A 20,808-nucleotide genomic window follows, 5' to 3' on the forward strand; every position below is an offset into this window, starting at 1 on the left:
GATAGTTTTGATGTTGTGAGCATTATCCTTTGACAAGATAATTGCATATATCTTTGAAATACCCCCCATGTGAGGATTCAGTTTAAAAGCCTCTTCCCATGTAGACTTTGTAGGCAAAGAGGGAAACCCGGAGAACAGAGAGGAGGCACAGTGCCTAATTTGAAAATAACGAAATAGGTGAGAAGGAAGCAAATTAAATGACGAAGATAATTCAGAAAAACTTGCAAACACATCATTAATGAAAAGATCTTCAAAGCATTTCAGACCTTTCTTTTCCCAAAGAGAGTATACAGAATCTGAAACGGGAGGAAGAAAGAGATGATTATTTCGTATAGGGGCCATGGTTGATGCCGAGGTAAATTTAAAATGACGCCGAAATTGAAAGAATATTTTGAGAGAAGAGCATACTATTGGGTTTTTCGTGTAATGTGAAAGGGGCATAGGGAGAGAAGAGAATACCATAGCAGGGAGAGATGTTAAAATACAAGATTTGGCTTCTAAGTGGCACCATGGTAAAGAGGGGGTCTGTACCCAAAACACTAATTTCTGAATATTCGCCGCCCAGTAATAATACATAAAGTTAGGCAGGGAAAGCCCTCCACTTAGCCGACTTTTTTGGAGCAAAATTTTGGAAACTCTAGGAGTTTTTCCTGCCCATATAAATGAGGAGATTAGTTTGTCTATATTCTTGAAGAAAGATTTGGGTAAAAACAGAGGAATAGCTTGAAAGAGGTAAAGAAATTTTGGCAGAATGTTCATTTTAACAGCGTTTATCCTACCTAGTGGAGATAATGGGAGAGTTGCCCATCTTAAAAAAGCAGACTTCATGTATGAAACCAAAGGTGTAAAATTTGCTGCCTTTAAGGCAGAATAAGAAAGGGTAACATTAACACCAAGATACTTGAATTTAGAACTCACCAAGTGGAAGGGTATGTCATTCTGTTTTAGTTTTTGGCCAGACTGATTTATGGGTAGACATTCACTCTTCTGTAAGTTCAATTTATACCCAGAAAATTTCCCCAAATCATCTAATAGATGTATTATCCCGGGGATAGATGCAGTAGGATTGGTAACAGAGTAACAAGTCGTCAGCATATAAAGCCAATTTATATTCAGTTCCCTTGCGGATTATGCCCTGAAAAATCGGAAGTGTTCTAAGCATTATTGAAAAGGGTTCAATAGCTATGGCAAAAAGTATTGGAGATAGGGGACATCCCTGGCGCGTACCCCGTGATAAAGTAAAATACTCAGATTTTGCATTATTAGTATAAACTAAAGCTTGAGGGCCAGCATATAATAAACGTATCCATGAAATCAATTGATCCCCAAAACCGAACTCCTCTAATGTCCTAAACAGATAAGCCCATTCTATCCTATCAAATGCCTTTTCGGCATCTAACGAGATGATCACCTCAGCGGAGCTATTGTTTTGTCCTGAGTATAAAATATTAAAAAGAGTACGGATATTAGAAAATGAATGCCGTCCTTTTATAAATCCGGTTTGTTCCTCTGAGATAATACTAGGTATGCCTCTAAACGAGAAGCTAAAAGTTTTGCTAAGATCTTAACATCAGCATTGAGTAGGCTAATAGGTCTGTACGAGTTACATAATGTCGGGTCCTTCCCATCTTTAAGCAATAGAGTTATAGATGCTTGTCTCAGTGAAGGGGGTAACATACCTAGCTCTAAGGATTCCTCAAATACCGATAAAAGAAGTGGAGCCAATTTAGCATGAAATTTCTTATAAATTTCAGACGGTAGCCCGTCTGGGCCAGGAGGTTTCTTCGATTGTAATGAATGAATTGACTTAACAATCTCCTCTAAGGTAATGGGTCTATCAATTTCAGATGCTAAAAGAGAATCAACCTTAGGGAAGTTAACAAGCCCAAGAAATTGTTCCACTTCTTCTTTATAGTTCAAAGCTTCAGTTTTGTACAGGGAGGAGTAAAAATTGAAAGGTCGAATTGATCTCCTCAGGATCTGAGGTTAATGCGCCAACGGGTTGCGCAATTTGAGTAATAAAACGGTAAGCCGCTCGTCCGCGCAGCTGGTGGGCCAGGAGTCGACCGACCTTATCCCCATACTCATAGTAATTGCCACGCGTGTGTAATAAAAGTCTCTCTGCCTCACCTGTGGATAATAGATAAAATTCTGCCTGCAAATTAAGCCTTTGCTTATGCAAGTCAGGGGTCGGGTTGTGAGTATATTGGTCATCTAAAGCTTGAATATTGTCAGATAGCTTTTTTTATCCTATTCCTCCGTTCTTTATTAACATAAGCAGAGTAAGAGATTATCTGTCCTCTTAAAAAAGCCTTCAAAGTTTCCCAAAGTAAGGAATAAGAGATTGAATCGGTCCGATTAGTAAGGAGAAAATCATCTATTGAATTAGAAATATATTCACAAAATGCTGAATCAGATAGGAGTAAAGAATTGAACCTCCAGGGTGGTCGAGAAGTGCGATATGAAAATAAAAGAATATCAAGACTTAGAGGGGCATGGTCTGAAATAACAATGGGCAGATATTCAGAGTTTACAACCTGGGGAATTAGAGAGTTATTGATAAAAAAATAATCTATACGAGAAAAAGATTGATGGACATACGAATAAAATGAGTATTTTCTCGCTGTGGGATTAATGTGTCTCCATGGGTCAATGTAACCATTCTGAACCATAAACTCAGAAAATATCTTTGACATAGCAGAGGGAGCTTTCATAACAGCACTTGATTTATCCAAATCAGGATCAATAACACAGTTTAGATCCCCCCCAAATATAAAAAAATGTGTGTTCAGAGCTGGGATCTTAGAGAACAGGTTTTGAGCAAAGAGAGCATTGTCAAAATTCAGGGCATATACATTTACCAAAACTACTGGTGTTTGTGAAATTTTCCCTTTCACAATTACATATCTACCATTCATATCGGAAATTACATTGTCAATCGAAAAAGGCACCTCCTCTTGACCTAGAATCAAAGTTGGAATGAAACGCATGTGATATCCAGCGAGATTGGAGTCTGCATTGATCCTTGAGGAGCAGATGAGTTTCCTGGAGGAATACAATGTCAGGTTTCTGTTGTTTTAAATGTGTCAAAATTTTGGATCTTTTAATGGGGCCATTCAGTCCTTTCACATTCCAACTCAAGAACCTAACTGAACTTCTGGTGCTGTTCATCAAGTTAGGTTAATTTATAATTAGAGGAGGCCAAAAGCAGAGGATAAAAAAGTAGTGTATGCAAAGCAAAAAAAAAAAAAAAAAAAAAATAAATTTTTTTTTTAAACACCCACCCTACCCTGAACATCACTCAATTTCTTCTCTCCATTCCCAAATAATGGAGGCAGAACGCCAAAACTCAGAACATCCGATGCTGGTGAACCCTATCTATTCGCATCTATGTCGCATGAAGTCACTCCCGAACACGGAGTAAAGTTAACATATAGAACATTCAATTCAGGCAACATGAAAGCACATATTTGCCTAAACTCACTCGGATAACAATTAGCATTGTATCAAGAGCACATTGCTTTTACAATGGTGTCCTTTGCATTTTTTCTCTACAAGATACCTAGGATGTTGAGTACTGTTCATTAAACCATCGCTGTGCTTCTTTGGGGCAATCAAATTGAAGCTTCTCATCACCGAGGTCGATCAACAGACGAGCAGGGAATCTAAGAGAAAACCGCACGCTCTTCTCACGCAGGCCGTTCCTCACAGCTGTAAATGCCGCCCTCCTCTTAGCAACACTAGAGTTGAAATCAGGGAAAATGAAGACCTTACGGCTCTGATGGAAGAGCTGGTTCCAATTCCCACGTCGAGCAGCCTTTTCTTTATCGCTAAAGTAGTGAAACCGCACGATCATTACTCTAGGCCAGCGGTTTTCAATAGGTGAGGCGCGCCTCCCCTGGGGGGCGCCAAAGAGCAACAGGGGAGGCGCGACACACAAAGAAAAAATAACTGTATGAAGCTCTATTGATATCGGTAATTGTGTGTGCGAGTATTAGCTTTAAAATGCGTCGTTTCCTTGTCCCAAGTCAACAGAAGTCAGCATTAAGGGAGGATACGGAGCCCGGGAAGTCACCTATAAGCTGTGTAAGTAAAAAAAAAAAAAAAAACGATCCGTGGAGACGGTTTTGCAATCCGTCTGCTCAGTTTAAATACAGTAGGCCTACTCACTACTCACGAATTCTCAAACTGTTCCCTCGGTTTAACAAATAGTGCCCACGGATTAATAAACCGTACCCACGAGTTTCTAATACGCGCTCTCAGACTTGTTAACCGTGCCTTCAGTTTTTGCATCTGTACCCACAAATTCATAAACCGTGCCCACGCTTTCGTAAAACGTTCCCACGTAGTATTGCGTTATGAGTTCATAATGCGGTGAATTCCCGCTCCCATTTACTTCACAATCTCATTATAGAGAGACGCACGTCACGATCTGTGGACTGCCGCGTCTCGCGCTCGCCATGCCGCCAGATTAAGTATGCAGTGCACCTTATTAACCATGGCATTAACTTGAACTGCATTTCTGTCGGTGCGTGACTACAGCTCGTTAATAAACAACAGCTCGTTTTTTTTTGATTGATCCATTTCATACAATCCGTCTTCATTTGGCAAGTGCACTTGCGCAAAAACGTTTTTCATGTTCAACTGTTTTTTGTGTGTGTGGATGCTGCTGATAAAACAGCTTCACCGAGACTACAAAGAGACATGCATTTGTGTGTGTGTGTGTGTGTTTGTTTCTTTTGTAAAAGTTTCCCGGATATAACTTCCCTATTTAATGCTCAATTTTCCTTACAAATTTTATGATCAACATTACAATGTGAACGTAGCCATGTAAAATGTAAGGGATGATGCCACCCTTATAGAACAATGTGCAGTTACGTTTAAATTGTAAAATATTTAATAGCATGGAATTACAGTGTAATTAGTGTTAGCTCACTATCTTAGCCTTTTTCAGTGCATTAGGTGAGGTAATCTGATAATATTAGTGATTCTCATTTATCAAAACACTAAAACTGGTACCGTTTTGGAGAGAAATTGGGTATTTTTCAATCTCTCTATTTAACCCGTCTCATGGTGTGTGATGCTGATCTATCATATGAGATTCTAAAGGTTTTTGAATTCTTTGCACAGTTATGAAGATTGATATTAATGTGCAACAATAGCATGCTCAGTGGCCTTTCGCCTAATTTTAAAAGCTTTTTTTCTTCTTCAAATAATATGATTTAAATGGTGATGAGTGTACTGATTTGATGCATTTTAAAAAGATGGATGATATTCTTCAATCTTTCTGACAAAGAACAAAATATAATGTGAATTACAGTATGTGCAATGTTTATTTTATTTGATTAATTGTAGTGCACAGTGTTTATTATAAGGGGGTAGAATCCGCAGCTCAGTACTCACTACTCACTACTCATGAGTACTTTTAAATAAGCTACTTTTTTATTCTTACTCAAGTAGTTTTTTGGACAAGTACTTTTTACTCTACTCGCACTACATTTTTTGGAATGTAATGGTACGTTTACTTGAGTATGTTTTGAGTACTTTTTCCACCACTGCTGATTTTGTTCGAGATGATGTGCATCTCCTTCAAATGTGCGCTTAAAGCCCAGACACACCGTGCCGATTTCAGCCATCAGGTGTTGTCGGCGGTAGCTTTGGCACCGATTGCACGTTAAGCATGTTTTGTTGACTTGTGGTTTGGTCTACTGATGTTCAGTGATTTTAAAAGTAGCCTCAATTAGGCCTGCATGAAATTGGAAATTATTTGCTGTTGCAAAGAATCGTTTATGAATGCACTTTTAAGAAAGTTGTGGAAATAAAATAATATTTACATTTTATCAGTTGTTATTGAAACTCATCATTGCCTGGAACACACAAAAGATGGCATTTACTGCAGAGGCGTGTGTGGGATTTTGGGGAAGGGGGGGCTCGGCTGTCCTAACCTACTCTAAGGGGAGGCTCACATTCACCCAATTTGAAAACCCCTGCTCTAGGCCTTTGATTCTCCCGGTCAGACGAAGGCACCGGGCCAATACGGTGCGCTCTATCTAACAGCGGCGGAGTTGGAAAGATTTCTGACCCGAGCACATCCTGGAAAAACTGTGACATAAAGGTAATCGGGTCGCTTCCCTCTGCTCGCTCTGGGATGCCGACGACACGGAGATTAGAACACCGAGAACGTGACTCCAAATCTTCCACTTTATCGGTGAGTTGTTTGTTAGCCGAATTCAAGTTTAACACCGCCTGTTCCAGTGCTACAATGCGGTCACTGTAATCGTTCAGGTGCTTATCGAGCTCGTCAATGTGTCGTCCCTGTGATTCAATGCTCGATTTAAAACTCTCAAAGGACGCAACAACTGGAGCAAGAGCGGAGTCAATGGCTGCTTTCACCTGTTCTGCGATGGTAGATGATAGCTCGGAGATCAGGGTGGCACGGAGATTTTCCAGATCCAGCGGCAGCTTGTCGCCATGACTCTCTGTCACGGTCGCTGACGATTTAAGTTTGCGTTGCCTTTCAGAAGCCATAACTCTTTCCTAGCATCAATCCAAGAATAAGTGATTTAGAAAACGAAACCACCAAGTGTACTAAAAGCTTTAGATAGCCTGAAAGATGAAAAATGCAAAATGCTCGGGAGCTCGCTTCACGTGCGTCTTCTCACTCACATACTCAGCTGGAAGTCACATTTTCTGTTTTAATAACAATTAGATTTTTCCTAGATCCTGCAGTAGACTTATTATTTGATCTCACTAAACGAGGAATAGACACAGTTTCTATGCAATGTTCTACACTAGAATTTATATCAGTTAAATTGGTGCAGCAGAGACTATGATTTGGACTTTTGGTTACTATTCAAACGGTATTTAACATTTTGGAGATGTTATCCGACAGAAGTTCCGCTCCAAATCTGCTTGGGTGTAACCCATCAGCACAGAAAAGCCTAGGGCGCTCCCAAAACAGATTCCAATTATTTACAAAGAGCAGTTTCTGCTCATTGCACCATGACATTAACCATTCATTTAGCGCGATTAATCTACTAAACTTTTAATGTCGATCCATAACAGAGCGTAAACCAATGAGAGCGCTGGACAGTGATGACGATACATAACAGATCGTAAACCAATGAGAACGCAGGACAGTGATGACGTTCCATAACAACAGAGCGTAAACCAATGAGAATGCGGGACAGTGATGACGATACATAACAACAGAGTGTAAACCAATGAGAACGCGGGACAGTGATGACGTTCCATAACAACAGAGCGTAAACCAATGAGAACGCTGGACAGTGATGACAATACATAACAGAGCGTAAACCAATGAGAATGCGGGACAGTGATGACGATACATAACAGAGCGTAAACCAATGAGAATGCGGGACAGTGATGACGATCCATAACAACAGAGCGTAAACCAATGAGAATGCGGGACAGTGATGACGATACATAACAACAGAGCGTAAACCAATGAGAATGCGGGACAGTGATGACGATCCATAACAACAGAGCGTAAACCAATGAGAACGCTGGACAGTGATGACAATAACAGAGCGTAAACCAATGAGAATGCGGGACAGTGATGACGATCCATAACAACAGAGTGTAAACCAATGAGAACGCGGGACAGTGATGACGTTCCATAACAACAGAGCGTAAACCAATGAGAATGCGGGACAGTGATGACGATCCATAACAACAGAGCGTAAACCAATGAGAATGCGGGACAGTGATGACGATACATAACAACAGAGCGTAAACCAATGAGAATGCGGGACAGTGATGACGATCCATAACAACAGAGCGTAAACCAATGAGAATGCGGGACAGTGATGACGATACATAACAGAGCGTAAACCAATGAGAATGCGGGACAGTGATGACGATCCATAACAACAGAGCGTAAACCAATGAGAACGCGGGACAGTGATGACGATACATTACAACAGAGCGTAAACCAATGAGAACGCGGGACAGTGATGACAATGCATTACAACAGAGCGTAAACCAATGAGAACGCGGGACAGTGATGACGATCCATAACAACAGAGCGTAAACCAATGAGAACGCGGGACAGTGATGACGATGCATAACAACAGAGCGTAAACCAATGAGAACGCGGGACAGTGATGACGATCCATAACAACAGAGCGTAAACCAATGAGAACGCGGGACAGTGATGACGATGCATAACAGAGCGTAAACCAATGAGAACGCGGGACAGTGATGACGATCCATAACAACAGAGCGTAAACCAATGAGAACGCGGGACAGTGATGACGATACATAACAGTTCGTAAACCAATGAGAATGCGGGACAGTGATGACGATACATAACAGAGCGTAAACCAATGAGAACGCGGGACAGTGATGACTATACATAACAACAGATCGTAAACCAATGAGAACGTGGGACAGTGATGACTATACATAACAGATCGTAAACCAATGAGAACGTGGGACAGTGATGACGATACATAACAACAGAACGTAAACTAATGAGAACGCGGGACAGTGATGACGATGCATAACAACAGTTTGTAAACCAGTGAGAATGCGGGACAGTAATGACGATACATAACAACAGATCGTAAAGCAATGAGAATGCGGGACAGTGATGACGATACATAACAGAGCGTAAACCAATGAGAACGTGGGACAGTGATGACGATACATAACAACAGAACGTAAACTAATGAGAACGCGGAACAGTGATGACGATGCATAACAACAGATCGTAAACCAGTGAGAACGCGGGACAGTGATGACAATACATAACAACAGAGTGTAAACCAATGAGAGCACGGGACAGTGATGACGATACATAACAACAGAGCCTAAACCATCCATTACCTGAAGAATGTGAGGAATTGTTTCTGACGAACTTGCAACTTGGAGAACGGTGAGGGGGATGAAGTTACCAGCTGAGTCGATCAGCGCTTTCGCTGGAAGAGATTGTTGCCGATAGATTAACTGTACGGGAGTATGCTTCAGTGCAGATATAGGAGGTGGTAATTGTACAGTACTCACCGCTGGTCGTGGTGGTATAACTGGACAGGAGATGTCCATCAGCACCGCAGTATAGGCAGAGATGGTTATTTATATGGCGCTGACGTTCGACTTGTGACAGATGTGTTGAATCTACTTGCATGGGTTCTGGTACTGGAGGGCTCATGGTGACAGGGGTGCGTGGAGGAGGCAGTGCAGGGATGTCGAGATGACAGGCAGTGCGTCGTTGAGAAACTCTGGAGCGTTGAATGAAGTTTTCCAGGCCGATGCCATCATCAATAATAGCCAGCTGTAAGCGAATATCACTGTTCAACGCTTGCCAAAATGCGGTGATTAATGCTATTTCATTCCAACCACTTTTTGCTGCGAGAGTCAAAACTGTAGTGCATAAGACACAGAAGATTTCCCTTGTCGAAGACGATATAACTGATCGTGCACTGATATTGTGTTAGCTGATTGCAAAAATACTTTGCGGAAGTGACTGGTGATAGCGGCAAGAGTTTGTGTAACTTCTCCGTTGGCGTACCACATCGCACGTGCCCACAGAAGTGCACGGTCTGTAGGGAGGGAAATGATAAACGCTATTTTGGCACAGTGTGTGGAAAACTGAAGACTGCGTTGGAGCTCCTGTACTAGCTCGGTGAGGGAAACCAGTGATGAAGAACCTGCTTCGCTGGTTCAGTTGGATCCTACATTGTTGGTCTGGTCTTCTGTCAGGACAGAAGAATGCAAACAAGTAATGTTTGTAAACAGGATTTATTTGAACGCAAGATATTATTCAGCAAAAGAGCAGGTGAGTGGTTGAAGATTAAAGTAGAACACTGTTGGTTGGGTTGACTGAGTTTCTTATCTGGTTTTGGTTGTAGAGGATGAAGATCTGGACAGAAGACAGATGATGGCAGACTGGATCAGGACTTCAGTAGAAGAATGTCATAAAGAGGTATCATCAAAGGAAGAGTCAGGTAAGTCTTTCAGTGTGGAATAACAAGACCAGACAATGTAGTGTTGTGGATATGGTGACTAAATAGTGCTGGTGATTAGTCGTGCTGAGTGCAGGCAGGTGGTGGTGACAGGTGATGGTGATTAGTATTCAGGAGACAGGGAAGTGTAGAGGTCTGGTGCAGTAGACGTTGACTCCGTGACAACATGACAACTACAGAACGATCTCCAAACTGCCTTTCATGTCAAAGATTTTGGAGAGAGTTGTTTATTCCCAGCTCTACTCCTATCTAAATACATTTAACATTTTGGATACATTTCTGTCTGGTTTCAGATGTGTTGGACAGCACTGAATCTGCATTATTGAAGGTCATAAATGATATTCTACTCTCCATGGACTCAGGTTCGCCTGTTGTCCTAGTTTTGTTAGATCTCAGTGCTGCGTTCAATACAATCGACCATGATAGTCTTTTAAATCGTTTAGAAGGTATGGGGGGCATCCAGGATTAAAAAAAAGGGATCATATTTCCCCAGTTTTGGTATCTCTACACTGGCTCCCAGTGAAATTCAGGGTGGATTTTAACATTTTGACTTTTGTTTACAAGGCACTATTTGGTCTCGCACCCAAATATATTTGACTTTTACACCCTTAAGGCAGGCATACACTGTGCGAATTCTGCACGATTTGAACTGAACGAGTAGATGTAAAGCTAAAGCCAAAGCCAAAGCTCACGTTTTATGTGCTCACACTATATGGTCCGGTCATCGAGCTGTGACTTGACTGCTCACACTATACGTGTGAAATATGTAGGGGTGACCCCGAATAGTCGAAGATTCGATGCTTCGATAGGAGGAGCCTGATTCGACTACCGATCTCACGGTCGAATCTTCGCAGAGGTGTTATGAAATGAGGATCATACCACTTTGGCTATATGAGGGCGCTCAATGTCTGATTTCACATAGAACTAGCTTTTATGTAAATACGTTAATATTCAGCCTATTATGATAATGCTGTAGGCCTATATAAAAATGTGCAAAGAAAGAAGCTTTTAATAAATATTTTTTAACGTGCGTGAATAAATCCAAACACCCCGTGACAGATTTAAGTTTCACTTTCAATCCGTGACCGACAGAGGAGCGTCTTCGCGGCAAGGATTTAAATCTTTAACAATGTCTGGGATAAGAAAATCTAAAGTGTGGATGTACACGATTAGAAAGGATATTCTCCAAGGCTGGATTTAGCATCAGGAAAACCATGATCGCACTTCTGCCGGCCAACGTTAACATGTTTCACGCATAGACTGGGTTTCACGTTAGAATGTATTTTATCCGCGCGCACAATTTGAAAAGACTCCAACGGACACAGACAGAGTGAAAGACTGGATTTGTTCTCTCGATCAGGTAGGGTACAAGTGATTTCAAAACTTTTCAGCCGGTTCTAATTTTATTTTTGGATGCTGTGAACATTTTTAGCTAAAAAGACTGCCTCTCCAGTTTAGCATTTATTGTTGTTTCTGCAGTTAAAAAGACAAAGTTGAAAATTCTGGCTACTATCGTTATTTTAATAATTTCTTTATTTTTATTTTATTTATTAATCTGTCAGGGTTATCTAATCTAACTATTTGTGGCTTGTGTTTTGTATATGTTCCCCTGCACTTTAGGCATTTTGCACACATTTGCTCCTCATCCTGTGACTTGATTCTGATTTATTTCGTTTTGTATTTTTATTTATTAGAAAGGTATATTCTGTTCTAATTTAATTTAGTAAATTAATTGTTTATTTTTTCGGTGCATCGATGTTGTGCTGTAGGCTGGCCTGCTCGCACAGGTAATTTAGCCGATTTAATTTGATTTGCATGTGAAATGCAAATCTGCAGTGTGGCCTTTCTGGGGTTATTTATGTTATTTCTTAGTTTTATTGATCAAAAATGTTTTTATACATTTTCTTCTATATCTTTGTGTGATTTTCTGTACATCACGGCTTTGAAACGTTAAAGCCCCGCCCTCAGCCCCACCCCCATACACATGATTCGACTATTAGTCGACTATAGGCAAGACATGACGATTCTGATTCGACTATGAAAATCCATAGTCGGGGACAGCCCTAGAAATATGTGTGATAAAACCGCCGTGCCGGGTTGCGCCAATAGACCATGATATCGTGTATCCAGAGATATAGTCAAAACAAGCATCAGCTATCTGTGACGGAGAGGTAGAGACGGTCGGATCCATTTGCAGATATTTATTACGGAAGATAACAAACTCAAAAGAAGACAAGGGCAATCCAGAATCGTAGTCAAACAAGCAGTAGTCAGAGGCAGGCAGCAAAGGTTCACAAACGAGTACAGAGTCCAAGTTCAAATACACCAGATCAAGACAAAATACTGAGTAGCAAGAGATACAAACTGAGACAGAGGTTGGGTAAAACAAGACTTCACAAATGAGAACAGAACAGAACAGTCCAGATAAAGGGGAGCTGAGGGTGCACAGGTGAAACTGATGAAATCATAATGAGGTGATGAGAGAAATGCAGTCCTAGTATGCAGGAGAGAGGGACCTAGTGAGACCAGGAGGAGGCGTTGTCGTGCGTTCCGTGACAGAGGACCTGGCCGACGACGGGGTCTTCCACGGGGTCTTGGAGCAGGTTGGTCTGGGTGGTCCCGGTGAAATGCAGCAGTTAATGTGGGATCCAGGATATCTTGAGACCTGACCCAGGAGCGTTCTTCAGGACCGTAACCTTCCCAGTCAATGAGATATTGCAAAACCCCGCCGCGGCATCTGTAGTTCAGGATTTCTCGCACCTGGAAAGCCTCCACGCCGTCCACTTCAATGGGGGGGAAGTCTGAACAGCAGCGACCTCCTCCTGGCTCCTCGCTCTCCTGGGAGCAACAGCGGGTCTGAAAAGGGACACATGAAAAGTGGGTGAGATTTTGTACTGAGCAGGGAGTGACAAACGAAAAGAAACAGGAGTTATCTGACGAAGTATCTTGACGAAGTATCTTGACGAAGTATCTTGACGAAGTATCTTGACGAAGTATCTTGACGAAGTATCTTGACTGGTCCAATGAAACGAGGAGAGAGCTTCTTGCATGGGAGCTTGAGACGAAGATCTCGAGTGGAAAGCCACACCCACTGGCCGGGTCGGTATCGAGGACCCTCACACCTCCTTCGATCCGCCTGATGCTGATAACGGCGCGCTGCAAATGGACGTGAGCAGCATCCCAAGTGGCCTCGCTGCGCCGGAGCCAGGCATCTACTGCTGGGAGGTCGGAAGGCTCCCCGGACCACGGGAAAAGGGGAGGCTGGAAACCTAGAACACATTGAAAGGGCGTTAGACCGGTGGCAGGCTTTAGCAGGGAATTTTGGGCATACTCCGCCCAGGCAAGAAAACGACTCCAGTCCTGTTGATTCTGGTGGCAGTAAGTTCTCAGAAAATGAATCAAGTCCTGGTTAAGGCGTTCAACCTGCCCGTTGGCCTGGGGATGGTAACCAGAAGTTAAACTGACATTGATGTTTAATTTTGCACACAATTCTCTCCAGACACGGGAGGTAAATTGGGGACCGCGGTCAGTCACAATGTCCTCGGGCAGGCCAAACAGACGGAAAACCTGGTTGAATAAAGCCTCTGCAGTTTGTAAGGCCGTGGGCAGACCGGTCAGTGGAATGAAACGGCAGGACTTAGAGAAATGATCCACCACGGAGAGGATGGTTGTGAATCCTTGAGATGGAGGTAGATCCGTTACAAAATCCACAGCGATGTGTGACCAGGGACGTCGTGGTACTGGCAGAGGTTGCAGCAGTCCTGCGGGCTTGAAATGGGAGGATTTCACAGTATTACAGACAGAGCATAGATGGACAAACTTGATAACGTCAGACTGAAGAGAAGCCCACCAAAAGCGGTTTGAGACTAACTGAATGGTGGCTGCAATACCTGGATGACCTGCGCTGGGAGTGCAGTGAACCCATTGAAGCACACGGTGGCGGAGATCTGGTGGAACAAAGAGGCGGTCAGCGGGGCATTCTGGCAGAGCGGGATGTTTACTTAGTGAAGTGGTGATTTCAGAGATGATGTCCCATTGAACGGGAGCCACGATGAGAGCAGTGTTGATAATGGGTTCAGGCTTGGATTCTTCGGCTGGATCATCGAACTGGCGGGAAAGGGCGTCAGCTTTGCCGTTCTGGGAGCCCGGTCTGTAAGTAATCTTGAAATCAAATCTTGAGAAAAACAGAGACCAGCGAGCCTGGCGAGAATTCAAACGTTTAGCTGACCTGATATACTCCAGATTCCTATGATCAGTGAGCACAGTAAACGGCTGACGGGCTCCCTCCAGCCAGTGCCTCCACTCCTCAAAGGCGGTCTTCATGGCCAGAAGCTCGCGATCACCTACGTCATAATTTCTTTCAGCAGAATTGAGTTTGCGAGAGTAGAAGGCACAAGGAAACATCTTAGCTGGATTACCATGACGCTGTGATAACACTGCCCCCACACCTGTGTTAGATGCATCCACTTCCACGATGAATTCCTTCTCGGGATCTGGGTGATGGAGAATAGGAGCAGAGGTAAACTTCTCCTTGAGTTGAGCAAAGGCCGCTGTACAATCCACTGTCCACTTGAAACGTTTACCTCCTCGAATCAAAGATGTGAGAGGAACTGCAATCACACTGAAGTTGCGGATAAATCTGCGGTAAAAATTAGCAAAGCCCAGAAAGCGCTGCAGCTCTTTAACAGAAGATGGTTGGGGCCAATTAACCACAGCTTTGACCTTGCTGTCATTCATAAGGACTCCGTCCGCACTGATGACATAGCCCAGGAAGGAGATGCGTGTCTGATGAAATTCGCACTTGGAAAGCTTGGCATAGAGTTGATTTTCGATCAGGCGCTTGAGAACTGCACGAACATCCTGGACATGTTCTTCAAGGGAATCAGAGAAAATCAAAATGTCATCAATGTAAACAATAACTTTCAGATGCAACATGTCCCGGAAAATCTCATTAACAAAAGCCTGGAAAACGGAAGGACTATTGGACAGGCCGAAAGGCATAACGCTGTATTCATAGTGCCCAGATGTAGTCGAAAAAGCAGTTTTCCATTCATCTCCACTCCGTATGCGAATCAGGTTGTATGCGTTCCTTAGATCCAGCTTGGTAAAGTAGCGGGCAGAGCGGAGCATCTCCAAGGCAGCTGGGACTAGTGGAAGAGGATAGCGATACTTGACTGTTACCTCGTTAAGACCACGAAAATCGATGCACGGCCGAAGACCTCCGTCCTTCTTCTTGACGAAAAAGAATCCGGCGGAGGCCGGAGATGTAGAAGTGGTAATAAAACCTTTTGCCAGCTGTTTGTCAATGTACGTCTTCATAGCCTCAGTCTCAGGTTGTGACAGCGGGTAAACTCTTCCGCCTGGAATTACAGCCCCAGGTAAAAGCTCAATAGCACAGTCGCCAGCACGATGAGCAGGAAGGTGAGAAGCCTCAGTTTCGCTGAAAGCCAGAGCGAGATCATGATACTCAGAGGGAATTTTCTGAAAATCCACTCCTTTAAGGGAAGTGTTGTGGAGCTCAGTACCTTGGACAGCTGTCCCGCAATTGATCTGGCAAAATTCGGACCACCGGGAAATTCTCCCTTCAGACCAGGAAATTTGGGGGTTATGTCTCTCCAGCCATGGAAGTCCTAAAATTACTGGATGCCCGGGTGAGTAAATAGTGAAGAACTGGATGGTTTCAGAGTGCTGTCTCCCGAAGCTGAGCGTGAGGGGTTGGGTGATGTACTGAACCTCTCCAGACCCTAGGGGGCGTCCATCCAGGGCTTCCACGGTAACACCGGATTCACATGCGAGGAGGGAAACACGATGAGTTTTGGCAAAAGCAAGGTCGATAAAGTTTCCAGCAGCTCCTGAATCAATCAAGGCCTTTATGTCTGACTCCTGTTCATTAAGTTTCAGAGAACATTCCACAGAAAATAGTTTAGAAGAGCGATTAGAACTCACCGCAGCAGAACTCTTGAGAGCTGGGTTAACCGGACAGGTGGCCTTCAGATGTCCTGCTTCTCCACAGTACATACTAGGGGTGTGCATTGGCACTGCCCTCACGATTCGATTCGATTACGATTCACCAGGTAACGATTCGATTCAATTCGATTCTACGATGCATTGCGATGCATCAAAATTCTACTGCACACAAGGCAAATTTTTCATCAGTCATGAGGCAATACAAGCAGATATTAAACAACAGATTTTATTGGCTGCTATGTGTCTCCTGTATATTTGACATAAAAGTTATTAAATAAAATAAAATGTAATTAAATAAAATTAAATAAAATGTAATTAAATCAAATGTAATTAAATCAAATTAAATGGTACAGGGTATTGGATATGGCATTTTCAAACCTGAAAAAGAAAACAATCAAAATCACTGCTTTCAGTGCTTTTTTTTTTTGTTTGTTTTTTTACACACAGTAAAATAGCAGCTCTAAGACAGGGCACTTCCTGAAGTCCTGTGCAAGTATTAAAATAATAAGTAACACTATTTTAACAACAACCACCCAGGAATAAAAATATTCAGTGCAACAACACACAGTAACCACTTATTACTGTGAAACTTTTTTCAAGTAGTAAAGTGCAAAAATATTCTCAACAAAACAGCAGCTTAGCAGCTTTAAGACAATGGCAATTATATGCCTGCCCTGATCCTACCATCACATCAGCTGCATACAACAAAATATCAAGATGTGAAATACAGTAATGTAAACCAAAAATAAAGTGTGTAGGCTTAGCCTACTACCAAATTTGTGCAAACAAACAACTTCTTCTGAGTTCAACATCACCATCATCAACAATCTGTTTCAGAGTGAGGAAATGTATAGTTTAACCTAAGCCTACATCATAACTTCTCACTGTTTAGCATTTGGGAATTTCAAGGTTCTTGTGCAAAAACACAAGCTGATCGACATGGTCCGGTTTGAGAGCGCTTCTTTTTGCAGTGATAACATCTCCTGCAGTGGAGAAGACTCTCTCTGCTGACACACTTGTCCCGGGGATGCACAAGTATCTCTTTGCTAACCTAGAGAGGAGAGGAAATGTGCCCTTATGGCGATGCCACCAGTCCAAGGGATCCTCAGAGAGAGGCACAGCTGGGGATCTACAGTACAAGTCCATTTCCTCCTCAGCACTGGCATCGGCGGTCTTACTTTGTACTGCAGGTTCACTGGTGTCATTGATGAAAGCAGGTCCCAGCAAACTTAAAAGCAGCGATGAGGCCCTTCTTTTGGGAGCGGAGGGGCCTGCTGAGTCTGACACATTGTCATCCACGGACAGCAACTCTTCCTTGGTTCCTGAACTTCCTGTTCTGCCAGGCGCTTCATCTGCTTCTGTTCTCTGTCTTCTCTCATACTGTTTGAAAAATAAATAAATAATAGCAAAAAACAGCAGTTAGCATCACTTTCTCAGCCAATGCTGCAGCTCATATGACAATATTTATTTATTTACACATAACTATTTTTCTCAGTCTAACATTTTACTGACTATGTAGCTGCTTAATAATTAATTAACATCACAATGTTATTATAATACAATTTTGTAATAATTGACAATTATTAAATTATGAATTTACAATTATTAAATTATGAATTTACAATTATTAAATTATTCATTAAATTTAAATTATTTTACAAGTAAAAATGAATTACCTCCTCCAGGGATGCAGCCTCTGAAGTCACTCCTGCGGAGACATCCAATCTCTCCTCCTCTGTCAGGAAAGGTAACCCCTTAAAGCGAGGATCCAGGGCAGAGGATGAATGAAGGATCTTTTTCTCTGCCTCACTATTGTACCTCTTAAGGAGATCTGTTTTGATGGCATTCTTCACATCACGGATCAGTGGTTGGTCTCCAATAGTGTCGGACATGCTCTGGAGGAGTTGGGCATATACTGGTGCAATTAGGCTGACTGTAGGACTGCTCTCCTCTGACATAAACACAGTGGCATCCTTCACTGGTTTTAATGTCTTCACTACTTCCTCCACATTAGCCAGATCGGCTCTGCTGAGAGTGACGATGTCACTTTCATCTACATTTAGGGCAGGCGACAGCAGGGTGGCATGCACTGCAGCTTGCAGTTGCAAAAACCTCTCCATCATATCATGAGCACTATTCCACCTTGTGGCGACATCTGTTATCAGTTTAAGTGGACTTGTCAGTTTAAGAACAACTCTCTGGTTTTCTTCAAACAGGTGCTTTGCCTTTGTGCTGCGGTGGAAGTATGCTGAGATACGTCGGACTCTGCCCAGAAGCCTGGAGACCGCCGGTAGCTTAAGCGCCCGCTGCGCAGCGAGGTTCAACGTATGCGCAAAGCATTTTACATGAGGAAACTTCCCAATCTCAGCAGCACTAATCATATTAGCGGCGTTGTCCGTCACCAGCACAACACTTTTATCTGTTAGCTGCCATTCCTCCACAACATCCAAGAGTAGCCTTGCCATATGAGCACCAGTGTGGCTCTCATAAACTGCTCTCGTCTGCAGCACATGTGATACAATCTTCCAATCCTCGCTAATATAATGTGCTGTTATGGTTACATAGGACTCTGTTGCGACTGAAGTCCAGGCGTCACTTGTAATGGCTACACGTCTGGCTTTACACATTGATTCCATTACCTTTGCTTTGGTTTCTTTGTACAATGCGGGAAGCGCGGAATCAGTGAAGGTAGCTCTTGTCGGTAGCTTATACCGGGGCTCAATTGTTTTAAGCATGTGGCGAAACCCCGCATTTTCAACCACAGAATAGGGTCGTAGATCCTTCGCTTGGCTGGGATGTGTCGACTTTTTGTGTTGTTGTTGTTGAAGCTAACTCAGGATGCCAACGATCAACATGGTTCGTGAAGTTAGTTGTATTGCCAACGTGCTTAATTTTAGTGTGGCAGATTTTACACACCGCGTAAGACTTGTCTAGTTTCCCATTCACTTCATAAAATCCGAAATGTGCCCAGATGTCCGCTTTCCAAGCTTTGGGCGCGTTTTTAATAACCAGTCTATCGCGGTCATCTCCCTCCGCCTCAGCCATCTTGCTTGTTGTTGTTGTTATTCCCCCGGAACCGGAAGTATTTGAAACTTCACAACTTTATTGTCCGCCAGAAAATAAACAGTGACATAATCGATTATGGCACTTTGCCGCATCGATGCTGAATCGTTCATGCCCCGCATCGCGATGCATCGCCGAATCGATTATTGTTGACACCCCTAGTACATACAGAGATGATTACGCCGTCTCCTCTCCCGCTCCGCCTTGGAGAGGCGTGTGTAGCCAATCTGCATGGGTTCCGACTCCGCGCTGGGGAGAGTACACTCAAGAGGACTGGATCTGAGAGGTGTGCGTCGGGAGCGTAACAAATTGTCAAGGCGGATAGCAAGCTCCATAATTTGATTCAGAGTTTTACCGTCGTCGCGACACGCCAGCTCTCCTTGGAGGTTCGGGTTAAGTCCCTTGCGATAAATGAGCTTAAGAGGTTCCTCCCTCCATCCAGTCTGGGCAGCAAGGGTACGGAAAGAGAGCGTGTAGTCCGCTGCGGTCAAATTCCCCTGGTGTAACGTGAGCAGTAGTTCACCTGGATCCTTTCCTCCCGCTGAGTGTTCGAACACCTCTCTAAATTGAGTCCGAAATTCGTTATAAGAGGGGAAAGAGAGCTGACCTCCATACCAGAGTGCAGTGACCCATTCCAGAGCTCGACCAGTGAGTAGGGAACATATGAAGGACACGCGGCTCTCATCAGTGGAGTAGGACTGTGTCTGTTGGTCAAAATACAAACTGCACTGCAACAGAAATCCCTTACAAGCAGAAGGTGAGCAATCAAATTTTTCAGGAAGAGATAATTTGGGTTGAATGGAGCTGTTACTCACGACAGGTGGTGCAGAAGCGGGTGCAGCAGGATTAGAAGTTTGATTCTCAGTCGCGTTAGGCAGCGATAGGGATTGAACAGTTCTTGCGAGTTTCTCTGTGAGAGTGGTTAATTTTACCAGCTGTTGCTGATGGGCAGTGAGCACATTAGCTTGATTAGATACCTCGGAGGCCAGTCGACTGAAATCTGCTGGATCCTGCTTTGGTGAAGTCTTCTGTGACGGAGAGGTAGAGACGGTCGGATCCATTTGCAGATATTTATTACGGAAGATAACAAACTGTAAAGAAGACAAGGCCAATCCAGAATCGTAGTCAAACAAGCAGTAGTCAGAGGCAGGCAGCAAAGGTTCACAAACGAGTACAGAGTCCAAGTTCAAATACACCAGATCAAGACAAAATACTGAGTAGCAAGAGGTACAAACTGAGACAGAGGTTGGGTAAAACAACACTTCACAAATGAGAACTCCTTCTTCTGTATTTTTTATTGGCAGTTTGCAGTCAATGTGCATTACCGCCATCTACTGGGCTGAGGTGTGATCGCATAGGGATGTATAAAAAAAAATAAAAAATAAAAAAAATAAAAAAAAGCTTCAGCTGGCGCTGCGTGTTCAGCTCCTCCAGCTTCCACTCTTATAACTCCTCAACCTTGAAATAATAATATTAATTATATAAATAAATAACTAAATTCTTCTTGCTAGTTGGCTTTCTTTAAGATAATTAATAACCGCCCTAACTGTGGACTGTGTGCTGTTTACACTCAATAAATTTCCCATGGTTAAATCTCTGTCTAGTGCTCTCTTCATATTCTCCCTTTCTCTGGTGTATTGTGTACAATCTATAAGTATATGTTTTACATTTTCTACTACTCCACAATTTATGCATAGTCCAGTCTGATGTTTCCCTATTATGTGCAATCCACTATTTAAACTTGTATGTCCCATCCTCAGTCTGGAAAACCATGTTGCCTCCTGTCTTTCCA

The 20,808-nt window shown here is 43.0% G+C and overlaps 2 protein-coding genes across 6 annotated transcripts in view; one reads left to right on the forward strand and one right to left on the reverse strand.

Annotated features, from left to right (window-relative positions):
- The window catches only part of LOC309477570 (neoverrucotoxin subunit beta-like), a gene marked incomplete at its 3' end in the record, with an annotated part of 91,550 nt that overhangs the window by 41,321 nt on the left and 29,421 nt on the right, over positions 1 to 20,808 (forward strand). The window lies entirely within an intron of this gene.
- Positions 16,011 to 18,464, reverse strand: LOC309477788 (E3 SUMO-protein ligase ZBED1-like). 5 transcript variants are annotated; one of them, XM_082141198.1, is made up of 3 exons: positions 17,630 to 18,464; positions 17,132 to 17,333; positions 16,011 to 17,004 (listed from the first exon to the last, which is right to left on the reverse strand). In XM_082141198.1, exons 1-3 carry the CDS (start codon positions 18,416 to 18,418, stop codon positions 17,000 to 17,002), a joined length of 996 nt encoding a protein of 331 aa, XP_081997324.1. In that variant the 5' UTR covers positions 18,419 to 18,464; the 3' UTR covers positions 16,011 to 16,999. The 5 variants fall into 5 exon arrangements, with proteins under 5 accessions (XP_081997324.1, XP_081997323.1, XP_081997325.1 ...); XM_082141197.1 differs by having other exon boundaries at positions 16,011 to 17,027; positions 17,073 to 17,333; XM_082141199.1 differs by having other exon boundaries at positions 16,011 to 17,322.

This window comes from Leuciscus leuciscus (genome assembly GCF_965113295.1).
Source record: "Leuciscus leuciscus genome assembly, chromosome: 16".
Classification (NCBI taxonomy): Eukaryota; Metazoa; Chordata; class Actinopteri; order Cypriniformes; family Leuciscidae; genus Leuciscus; species Leuciscus leuciscus.

Bases quoted from the DNA above. Each gene is read 5' to 3' on its own strand.
- LOC309477788 (XM_082141195.1), bottom strand. From the start codon at position 18,418: ATGGCAAGGCTACTCTTGGATGTTGTGGAGGAATGGCAGCTAACAGAT. The intron at 17,334-17,629 runs GTAATTCATTTT...TTTTTCAAACAG, and splicing joins AGGCTGCATCCCTGGAGGAG to TATGAGAGAAGACAGAGAAC.